We start from the raw sequence: 11,237 nt of genomic DNA on the forward strand, positions 1-11,237 counted from the left end.
AAACAGAAACCAAAAAGTGAATCTTTCAACGCATGGCCTTTAATTATTTAAAAATTTCCCACAATTGACATTAAATCATGTTTTGCTATGCCATGTTAGTGTATTTTCACAATGTATGTCAATTTAATCATGCTTTTAATTATATTCAGGCAAATCCTGTAGGCAGGTGACAAACCATCAATAAGTATCTTAATCTAAAAACACTCTTGTCAGAATAAAAGGGAGACATAATCTTCTGGTTGTGCAACAAATTTGACTTTCACTTTTTGCTGATAGGTTGTCAGACTGAATACCTGACAGACAACTGCTGCTGCTGTTGGAGAAAGTGTGGGCGTGTTTCTGTGGGACTAGTGAGGATAAAGGAATGTCAGGGGTTCTCCTAGACTGTTAATATACAGACTGTGGGGGGTTCTTCAGGTTTTGTGAAACGAAGGTGCATTTACTTTCATTTGCTTTGCCACTCAGGACAATTAAAACACAAACTGGAGCCATATGGACTGAAAAATTGGTCTAGCAACAAGTTTAAGAGAAGGAAGTGACCTGATGGCTAGAGACCATTTGATAGACACATGGGCAATTTCCACATATACCTCTGTAAAGCTGTCCTGAACTTGGTGAAGGGACAGAGCTCACAAAATGTTTTCCGTCATCCTTCTTCTTTGTTATATTTCAAAGTCCCTAATGATGAGCCACAAACTTAGTCTGCTTTATATGATGATCTGAGGGAGTGAGCAGCTTTTAAATGGGAATCATAGAACAATGCAAAAAGTATTTTTATATTTTTAAGCTGAATTAGTTGACAGCTGAACCAAAAAGTGTGTGCAATAATGACTATTGGGAGCAAAACAAATACGTCATTGTAACCTGCACTACAGTGGCTCAGCAAAATAGGGATGAAAAAAAAACGACATGTATCACTGATCAAAGAAGGTTGGTAAGTCATTCCCTAGAATAACTTTCTCTTCTGTGCCGTGTTCATCAATGGAGACAATATAGGCCACGCCGCCACTGGAGCCATCACGGTTCATTGCCAAAGAGAGAGCTACAAGAGAAAGACAAAGAGAGAAGGGATGAGAAAGGTGAGGAACGATTTAATAGGAAAAAATACTTTATATAACATGACATTTTAGAATAGTTAGCTCTTTTCAGCAGCCAGTACAAGAGTCAGCAAAGGGCTGGTTTCTCTTTCATCATCCCACAATATGTCTGACAAAAAAAACACTTACTGTTGACAACAAACTGCTGGCACTCCTCCTTGTTCATGCCCTTACGATATTCAGCATCAACAAACCCATAAACATATGAGCTGCCAGAGCCACCGACTGCAAAAGGTTGCCTCGTCAGGAGACCATTCAGGGTTGCAAACACCTGGGAGAGGTCAAAGGGCACGGGGACAGATCAGACAGACAGACCATAATGTCATTCATTCTGTATGAACACCAATAACATCAGGTGTGTTTGTTGGATAAGATCTTTTATTCAAAGCCTCCATCAAGGTCACTTTAGCAGAAGTTAAAGACATTCATTTTGACATTATGAACATTATTTTTCTAACAATCTTTCAGATGACATAAACAAAAAAAAGAGATGTTCAAGATGCCAGCACTGTCATCTTTAATCTGATTAGGAGCAGTTCTCAAAAACATCACCTAGGTGTAATAAATAAGTGGATATTGGAGCCTAACATTGTGCAAGCTATTTGTTTATTTCATGATCTTCTCACTTTTTGGCTCAGCACCTTGCCTTTTTTTGAAATGCTCATGCATACTCCTACTTTTAACATTATTTTTCATTCCAGTCTGCAGCCAACAACATGTGTACTGACCTGTCCTTTATCTTTCCTGTCCCAGCCGGCCACGATGAGATGCGCCGACAGCTCCTCCTTGTACTTGTACGAGATGTTCCTCACCAGAGTGGCAGCTGAGCGGACCTGGGGATCCTCGTCTATCTCAAGACTGACGGAGGAAAACAGAAAAAAAAATAGCCTCACCACTTAGTGTTTGTATGTCTCCGCCAACCAATCAAGTTGCCGTTACATCCATGTCTGTCCAGACTCATATAATATATGAAGTGAAGACATTGAAGGAATAAAAAAAAAAAAAGGTAAATGTATTTTTTGGCTATACGTGGATGCTGCACACACATCTTCAACCTGGCAACCTCTATACAATCACCACAGTTTCAAGGTGGGCACCAAAGATTCAATTCAGTATCATTTTCCCGTTCTGTTCCTGAGTTATGGCGTTGAATAATGGCCAGAACATAACTTTTGCATTACGATGCCACAGTGAAGTTGACCTTTGACCTTTTGTATGTGAAATGTCATCACTTAATCATTTTACCCTATTAGACATTCTGTCTTAAATATTATGTTGTCATAATAAGCGTAGGAATTCTTGAGTTATGGGAAAAAATGCATTTTGTGAGGTCACAGTGACCTTGACCTCCGACCAACAATATCTAATCAGTTCATCCATGATTTCAGTACGTTTGTGCCAAATTTAAAGAATTTCTCTCCAGGGGTTCCTGAGATATTGCGTTCAAAAGAATGGGACGGGATATAATGGCTTCGGCCACGGCGGTCACCGGCGCAGAGGCATACAAACATATTGTAACAGTAACAGGATACAGTGTCTCCCATAAAAATAGAAAGAAAAACACAGAAACTTGTTGATGAATGTTAAACTTTTAAAGCCAAAACATTTCACTCATTGGAGTTTTTATATTGTATTCAGAATTTCTCAGGAACCATCTTTACACCATTAAGGGACACTATTAGCTGAGCAATTATATGAATGCATAAACTGTGCAAAATAGTCCTTGCTCATTGTATGGGCTCTTCTTTGCGTGTGTATTTACCTGTGGACGTCGAGCTGGTAGTTGACCATCTCAGCGATGGTCTGAGCGTCTGCTGCAGAGCCCGACAGAGCACAGTAGATCTTGTCATGGAGGGGGGACAGCTTGTTCATCACCCTGTTCACCACTGAGTCCCTGGATGGAGGAACGGAGAGGGAGAGCATTGTGGGTTTTTCATACTGTATATATTTGCATTTACATCTTAGCATATTCATTTTTAGTTTATTTATATATTATCACTATTTATGCTTATTTATCTACCCGTCTGCACTTCTGGTAAGATGATTAACTTAATGTAATTGTTTATCTGTACAATGACAATAATGTTAAAAAAATGCATCTAATCTAATCCAAAAAAGCAAGATATTCTGCATGTAAGGAAAGATGAAGAGGTGGGAGGATATCGGGGTCATTATGCGTGAGAAGCTAAAGAATCCCGGGTGTCAACTATGCAGATACAAGTGGACACTGCAGTGCATTAATACACACGCGCGTGCACACACGCACGCACAAACTTACCCTGCAGACACTCGAGAATCAGACCCCAGCACGACCCCTCCATTAAACTCTATGGCTATGATGGTCGTCTACGGACACAGATAAAAACAATGGCTATTTATCATTCATTTTACGCACACACGCACGCACACATACACACACACACACACACACACACACACACACACACACACACACACACACACACACACACACACACACACACCTGTCAATTCCGCATTTAATTTAGCCCAATCCACAGGTTATCAGAACTGCGCACATACAGACCATCAACTGTCTCAAACATTTAAATATATTCTACTTACTCCAGTTTTCACCTCCTCAGACAACCACTCGGGCCCCGTTTCTTCCAACATGCTGATGCTCTGCTGAGACTCCGGTAACAACAATGGCCGTATATATCTGTCTGCCAGGGACGGAAACCGAAAGGCTCAGTCGAGCCGAGCAGTCCCGGTTTTATAAAGTTTTCTCGTTGTCGAAACCCTTCTTTAAAAATCTCAAACAGTTTTCGACGACTTTGGTCACAGATCAGGCGGACTCCATGTTTTCGTGAATTAAATCGAAATTGAAAGTTACATTGTCCCTCCTCTGCGATCAGCTCTTCACCAGTAGGCGATTTCAAACGTGTCACTGAAAAGTGCGCACATTTCAAAATCAGTGAGGATTGTCTAGGCTACTCTGTGGTGGCATAACTGTTTAATTGCGTGGACCATAAAGTCATTCAATTGGCACGACACTAAATAGACATTACATTTTAAAACCCTTCAAGAATGATGGGGCAAAAACAGTAATTTACAGAAAACATCCCAAATCCATGAAAAGCCTTTATTTTTGACGCACAGAGCTCAAATAAAGAAAGAGAGATGAAGAAAGATGAGGTTTTAGAATTTTAAATTTTTATTTCACATATTTTGCCGTTTCAAAAAAACATTTAAAAAAAACACACAAAACGTCATTTGGACCCAGAACAAAGCAGAGCGAATCTTATAATGGAAATATTTATCTATTAAAAGCTGTAATAGTAGTTTTGTAGTTTGGTATAGATTTTGTATAACCTAGTCTGCATCTAAGATGCAAAAGTTTTTACACAACTATTTCCACATTCACAAGTTTCCCATTAGCAGGCAACTAACTCATCTTTCATGTGTCTGACTTGTCCTTTAGGCGTGCGTTTGTATATTCTGTAACACCCCAGTCCTATACAAAGCAAATTAGTGATTAAATTGTACTTCAAGGATTTCAAAGAATTACTTTTTTTTTTAAATCCAAATTTTATTTTATTCATCATGGAACTTAGGCAGCTTGTCACCAGGAACAACCACATGCTCCACCCCGCTCTCCGTGACCACCACCAGGTGAGCCACGCCCCCGCTGACGTTGTCTCTGCCCATGGCCAGAGCAAGAGCTGTGAGCACAGGGACAGAGGAGAGGAGAGGAGAGGAGAGGAGAGGAGAGGAGAGGAGAGGAGGAGGAGAGGAGAGGAGAGGAGAGGAGAGGAGGAATATAGGAATATAGGAACAAAAAGCAGGAGATAAAAAACCAAAGACATTACGTTTGTAACATTTATACAGCTACAACTACAACTACTGAGTCAACAACAATGTTATATTTCCTTAAGTGCAAATAAAAGCCTTCTTGTAATAAAAATATACAACACTGCAGATCCTTGAATACTGAATAACCTCCTCTTCTGATTAAAGTCTAAACTCTTCTCACGGAAAATAAATCCAACCTCTAATTTCAGTTTACAACTGAGAAATCTCTGTATGCTGCTGAAGACTGTAAGCAGCGTATCATTGTGCACATCTTTTCTCATTTTCTGATACACTCTTGTACATAATCATTAAGTTTGTGAGAATCACAAACCAAATTTCCCCCAAAAAACATTCTCAAATCCTGGTATAAACTTCCTGACAAAACAGGTACAAACTTATTTAGATTTGGGTAGGCTACATAATAAAATAATACAACAGTACCATTAGTTGCAAACTGTAGGCATTCCTCTTTGCTCATGTTGGGTTTGTATTTGGCGTCAACATAGCCGTAGATGTAAGTGCTGCCTGAGCCACCGATGGTCACTGGCTGACTGATTAACATCCCGCCTAGAGACACGACGTACACCTGGAGAAGGATGGAGATTATCAGTAATGCAGCTATATGCTGAAAGGTGGAGTATCTCGCAACCACGACCTACCTGTGGTCCATTCTTCCTGTCCCAACCTGCTGTGATGAAGCCGGCCTGCAGCTCGTCTTTGTTTTTGTAACACAGTTCTTTTAGCACCGAGGCTGCTGCTATCACCAGCGGAGGGGTCTCCATCTGGACACTATGGATTAGGAGGGATCGAGAAAGATCAACTTTTTAAGTTTGTGCTGTTAAAAGTAAAATAGTATTTTATTTTTTATTCCACATAACATTGTATGTATTGTTTTGGATTCTCAAATTACTGCGTGTGTGTGTGTGTGTGTGTGTGTGTGTGTGTGTGTGTGTGTGTGTGTGTGTGTGTGTGTGTGTGTGTGTGTCTGAGACTGTTAAAGCATGCAGGGTATGTGTTAGTTTGCATGCACACAACTGTGTATAACTGTCTTCGCCTGGGAGCCATAGAAGAATGAAAATAACCCAAATAAGCAGTGGGATTAATAAAACCTTATTTCTTAAAGTAAAAATGAGATGAACATATCTGTCTGTGTGTGTGTGCGTGCTAATATGTGCCAATGTATTCATGTGAGTGTTTGGCACCTGTGGAAGGACAGGTGGAACTTTGCAGCCTTGGTGACGGCCTGAGCATCTGCGAGTGAGCCAGCAATGCAGCTGAAGATCCGGTCATGAACCTGAATCACCTTGTTGATTGTCTTCGATGATACATATTCCCTGAAAAGAGAGACAAAGAGAGGATGAACATAGCCATGGTGCACAGAGACTTTTCAGATAGACTACATACATATTTGCAGCTCTGACTGGCTCTGACTAGAAGTGCTATGAATAAGACAATAACCTCATCATCATAATACATTAAGGTCCTGCACATGCTTCCAAAACAATAATGTAGTTACTGACTATTCACCATTCAGCCAAATAATACACAACCCTCTCATTCAGGTTAAGATTTCTAAATGAACACTTCTAAATGTCCTTGTTTCCAACACTGAATGCAAACTTAAGAGTCTTGTATTAAATGTTACATAAGTAAAAGTATTCAAAATGTACTCAGTGTTTCAATCGTAAAAGTACTTAATGAAGACAAATGTCCCCTATAACTGTTATAATTTGATGTAGTTTATAAGTGGATTATTATTCCTGTGTAAGCAGCATTTTACTGATGTACAGTAAATTGAGCTGGAGTTCATTTTAATTGTTTGATATACTGTTATGTAGTTTATACATTACAGCTTATACACCTTTATGCATTATATTTTATAAGCTTACTGTTTGTTACTGTATTTATGCAAAATCCTAATTTGTAAAGTAACTAGCTGTCGAAAAATGAAAAAAGTACAATATTTCCCTCTGAATTGTGTAGCAGAAGTAAAAAGTAGCCTATCTGTATAATACATTGTTCAACACATCCCCCTATTTCAGAGTTTTGTTCCTTTGTATCCTTGAATTTGTAGATTTTATTTTGTATCATGAATGTTATAAAGCAGTCCCTCTTCTTTATTAATCTGTTCAACAACGAAGCAACTTCAGTGTAATGTCACAACACCCTCACCCTCCAATGGAAGCCCTGGAATCTGACCCAATCACGACCCCTCCATCAAAAGTAGCAGCCAGGATGGTGGTCTGCGGGAGGAGAGACAACAGAGTGTGGTTGTTGGTGTGTGGATGTATTAAGCCAAACAAGTACAACACTAAGTTATACAGCATCACAGACATGTATTATTGATTATGGCTTCGTGTCCATTCAGCAGACTGAATATAGCTATGAATTCTGGGATTTAGAGTTCTGAGAAGGAATTGTTTTTTAGAGGATATTAACTGAAAATGAAAGTTTAGCCAGTCGATACTTTTAAGGAAATGTAAAAATTAAACTTCAGAGCTAACATGTAACCAATATAGGCCAACTGATAATAAAACACATGAAATGTCCAGTCGATGTCTTTTCACTTCGTGTTTGGTTACTATTCACGTACATCATCACCTGTTCATTCGCGAAATCATCAGTTATCGATCAGTTTTCGCTTAATATCTTTGGTGCTGCTTCAGTAGATAAATATAAGTGAACCGGTCCGGATTTACTCACCCCTGTGCTGACTCCTTTGACTTGTGAGTCCGTGCAGCGTTTCTCCATTTTCACTCCAAAACCGAAAGAGAAGAAGGAGAGGCGACGCTCAGGCGCATTGAGACGCGCAGAGAAGTCGCAGTCAGACCCAGTATGGCGCTATCAAATGTCTTCGAAACTCCTGCACCTGGGTTTAATTTCGACAACACGTCAAGGTATGAGCTTTTTTGTATGTTTTCACAATAGCAGACTGTATCAATAATGAAAAAAAATCAATCAAATTAAACTGTCGGTTACACTGAGCTTTCACCGGGATCAAAAGCGAAAGTAACTTTTTCCTGGTTGTTTATCACTTCAATCAGTGAAACAATATAGTGATGTTGTGTTCTCTATTATATCTATAACATATATTCATCAGTTGACCCCCTTTTACCCCCTCATCCCTCTCTCTCTCCATCTCTGTAGAAATGCTGCATTAGAGGGTCTTTTTGATGGAGGACAGACACCTAAACCTATGAAAACAGGCACCACCATAGCAGGAGTGGTGTTCAAGGTGAGTATAAAGCTGTTTATACCGCACTTGTAAAATATGAATGAACCAAAAACAGTTACTTTAGTCCATGAACTATAAATTATATTATTTACATAGTTTTTTCTTTCTCCTTCCATCAGTGCATCACTGAACACAACAGGAAAAGTTTTTTATAAAGTTCCAGTTCACACGTGCACTGCCACAATACATAACTTTGATAACAACAAATGAAATGAATGTCCATTCCACACATTTTCACACTGGACCAGCTGCGATTTTAATGCTTTGCCCAAAGGCAACCAAAGGGTAGTTGTATAAAATGTGCACAATAAACTAATACCCCAATGAATCTGTGTGTGTGTGTGTGTGTGCAGGATGGGGTGGTGCTGGGAGCAGACACAAGAGCTACCTCCAGTGAAGTGGTGGCCGACAAGATGTGCGCAAAGATCCATTACATTGCTCCAAATATATAGTAAGTCTAATGAGCGGAGAAATGTAGCTTTAAAATACTCTCATCATAATCAGTCTATGATGTCCAATGCGATTCCAGTTGTTTTGCAATTAAGTGCAATTTTCTTTTTGGTGGCTGCACATTTCACCATAAACTGCCTCCTTTACTTGTGATTTCCTACATATCCCAGAATGCCCTACAGTGATGTTGTATTAAGCATTAAGGTTTGCCACATAAGAACAGTTATGGCTGGAAAGTAAACAGTCCTGTGGTGACTTTATGTTCAAAATCTACTGAAGAGAGCCTTAAACAAAGTGACATGCTGCCGATGACAGATTGCCCCAAGATGCAAGTTGTGGTTGCATTGCATTCTGGGCTGTTGAGGCTGCTGTGTAAGAAGACATTCGTCGATCTGTCCTTTGTATGCTGGATTTCTTGTTGAAGGGAAATAGTCGCTGAAGAAAGAAACCATCATTTAACTTTTCTCTCCTTCTCTTCTCATTAATCTTTCCCTCTCTGACTTCCAAATTAATGTTTAATTTTTTCTCTCCGTAGTTGTTGTGGAGCAGGAACAGCAGCAGATACAGAGAAGACCACAGATATTCTCTCCTCCAACCTGACCATCTTCTCTCTGAACAGCGGGAGGAACCCTCGTGTTGTCATGGCCGTCAGCATACTACAGGATATGTTGTACAGGTTTGTATTGCACACGCACATGTACCTGTATGTAGAGGTGTGTGAATTAATGAAACATTTGTTAAACTCACAGTCCATTAAAATAACTGTGGTGTTAATCAGGCTCCCCCTGTTTTGATCTTTGTACCCCCTCAGGTATCGTGGCCAAATTGGTGCCAATCTTATACTGGGAGGAGTAGATTGCACTGGGAACCATCTGTACACTGTGGGGCCTTATGGGAGTGTAAATAAGGTGCCTTACCTTTCAATGGGTATGTGACCTAACTCTGTTCTATAAGTGTTGGCAGTACTGTTACTGTGACATCCGTTTTTTTAGATTCTTTGTTGTTGAAGTTTCTGTGATGCGTCGTGTTGGCTATTACCACCTGGGCCTTGTTCGTAATGTTATAATGTGTTATTTTGTGTATAAAATACATACAATACTTTATATAGATGAACTATCAGTGCCAGAACATATCAAAACACGTTCTGTGTTATAGGAAAGAGATTACGACTTTATTATTCTACATTTTACCACTATAAATTATACATTTTAATTAGCTGCAGTTATGCATTTTATTCACTCAGACTACATCCAGTGTGTTTTGTCTGACTTCACTTTGTGTCCATGCAGGATCTGGTGATCTGGCTGCTCTCGGGATTCTAGAGGATGGCTTCAAACACGACATGGAGGTATGCCACCTGGACAGTTGTTGTAACGTATTGTGATAATGAACATTAGTCGTGATCATTATTCCAGGTACTTTTTGGCATCTTTAATTGAATGCGGCAGGGCTGTTGGTCAAATAAGCTTCTAGATTATGTAAACAGTTGAGAAAATGTCATTTGTTGTCCTCCAGTTGAATTGGATCTATTACCAAATAAAAAAACTGAAAGATTGTGTAGGCATTGGGAATTTACTGCAGGTGGATTTTTAAAATGATGAGTGCCCCTTCTCCTTCATGTTCTGTATGCCGCTGTTTGTCCCTCTCTCCTTCATTTCCCTGATTCCTCTGAACTGTCTCAGCTGGAGGAGGCGAAGGAGCTGGTGCGTCTCGCCATCCACGCGGGCATCATGAGTGACCTCGGCTCAGGCAACAACATCGACATCTGCGTCATCACCAGACAAGGAGTGGACTACATCAGACCCTACCAGGTGTCAGAGTACAAAGACAACAGGTAGGCCAGCATGAGTAGGACTTCATTTAAGATGTGCTCTCTGGACAGATTCTTAAAAGAAGACATTTTATGTCAAAACATGTCTGCAAATGAAATTTCATTCTCATTGAGTAGTGAATACCTTTAGTCTGTCCCTGGCAGTGGGACTATGCATTAACTTTGTATGTGCTGAATTGTGACCTAATTTATAAACAAGTAATCACTTTAAACACAATTGAACTTCAAGCTTGGTCTATAAAACCAAACTTTAATTGATCAAGCTTCAGCCATGTAAAGACACAGCAGTACATTTATAGTGCCTAGGTTTTCTGATTCAGTGTCAAACATGGGTTAACTCCACATTTGTTAAATCTATCTCTCTTCCTCTCTCCTAGGAAAACTAAATACAAATACCGTCCAGGCACAACACCGGTTCTGACAGAGAAAGTAGTCCGCTTAAAGCTGGAGGTTGTGCAGGAGTCCATGCAGCGGATGGATACAGCCTGAGCCACGACAACGCAGAATCACACCATATAACACCACAACAATTAGCAGCAAAATTAAAACGTCTTTAATTTGATTACATTTTCATTCACCAGTTTTTATATATAAGTAGTGAAACATCTCAGACACGTGATTAACATTGTAATCATGGTTTCTACTCTGCTGCTATGCTTCACTGTGATGTGAAATAGTTTAGAAATACTTAACGGGTTACTACAGTAAGCAGAGACACTGCTAGGCCATAAAGACTGTAACATGTTTTAAAAAATAAAAATAAAGGAAAATCATTGAATTAAATTCTATTTGACCCCTGTTGCTTAATTCA

General features: G+C 39.6%; 3 protein-coding genes across 3 annotated transcripts; 1 reads left to right on the forward strand and 2 right to left on the reverse strand.

Annotated features, from left to right (window-relative positions):
• Positions 1-17: 17 nt before the first annotated feature.
• On the reverse strand, positions 18-4,000 carry psmb9a (proteasome 20S subunit beta 9a). The gene is made up of 6 exons (XM_028597116.1): positions 3,681-4,000; positions 3,376-3,443; positions 2,860-2,991; positions 1,826-1,955; positions 1,227-1,368; positions 18-1,042 (listed from the first exon to the last, which is right to left on the reverse strand). The coding sequence occupies exons 1-6, from the start codon at positions 3,729-3,731 to the stop codon at positions 915-917; spliced, it is 651 nt and encodes a 216-aa protein (XP_028452917.1). The 5' UTR covers positions 3,732-4,000; the 3' UTR covers positions 18-914.
• A 249-nt stretch (positions 4,001-4,249) lies between these two features.
• Positions 4,250-7,909, reverse strand: psmb12 (proteasome 20S subunit beta 12). Its single transcript, XM_028597975.1, has 6 exons — positions 7,614-7,909; positions 7,083-7,153; positions 6,113-6,244; positions 5,570-5,699; positions 5,352-5,496; positions 4,250-4,780 (listed from the first exon to the last, which is right to left on the reverse strand). The coding sequence occupies exons 1-6, from the start codon at positions 7,659-7,661 to the stop codon at positions 4,653-4,655; spliced, it is 654 nt and encodes a 217-aa protein (XP_028453776.1). The 5' UTR covers positions 7,662-7,909; the 3' UTR covers positions 4,250-4,652.
• psmb13a (proteasome 20S subunit beta 13a) lies at positions 7,475-11,206 on the forward strand. The gene is made up of 8 exons (XM_028597973.1): positions 7,475-7,807; positions 8,058-8,145; positions 8,499-8,596; positions 9,131-9,271; positions 9,407-9,522; positions 9,885-9,943; positions 10,278-10,429; positions 10,804-11,206. Exons 1-8 carry the CDS (start codon positions 7,746-7,748, stop codon positions 10,913-10,915), a joined length of 828 nt encoding a protein of 275 aa, XP_028453774.1. The 5' UTR covers positions 7,475-7,745; the 3' UTR covers positions 10,916-11,206.
• The last annotated feature ends 31 nt before the right edge of the window (positions 11,207-11,237 follow it).

Source organism: Perca flavescens, chromosome 14 (genome assembly GCF_004354835.1).
Source record: "Perca flavescens isolate YP-PL-M2 chromosome 14, PFLA_1.0, whole genome shotgun sequence".
Lineage (NCBI taxonomy): Eukaryota > Metazoa > Chordata > Actinopteri > Perciformes > Percidae > Perca > Perca flavescens.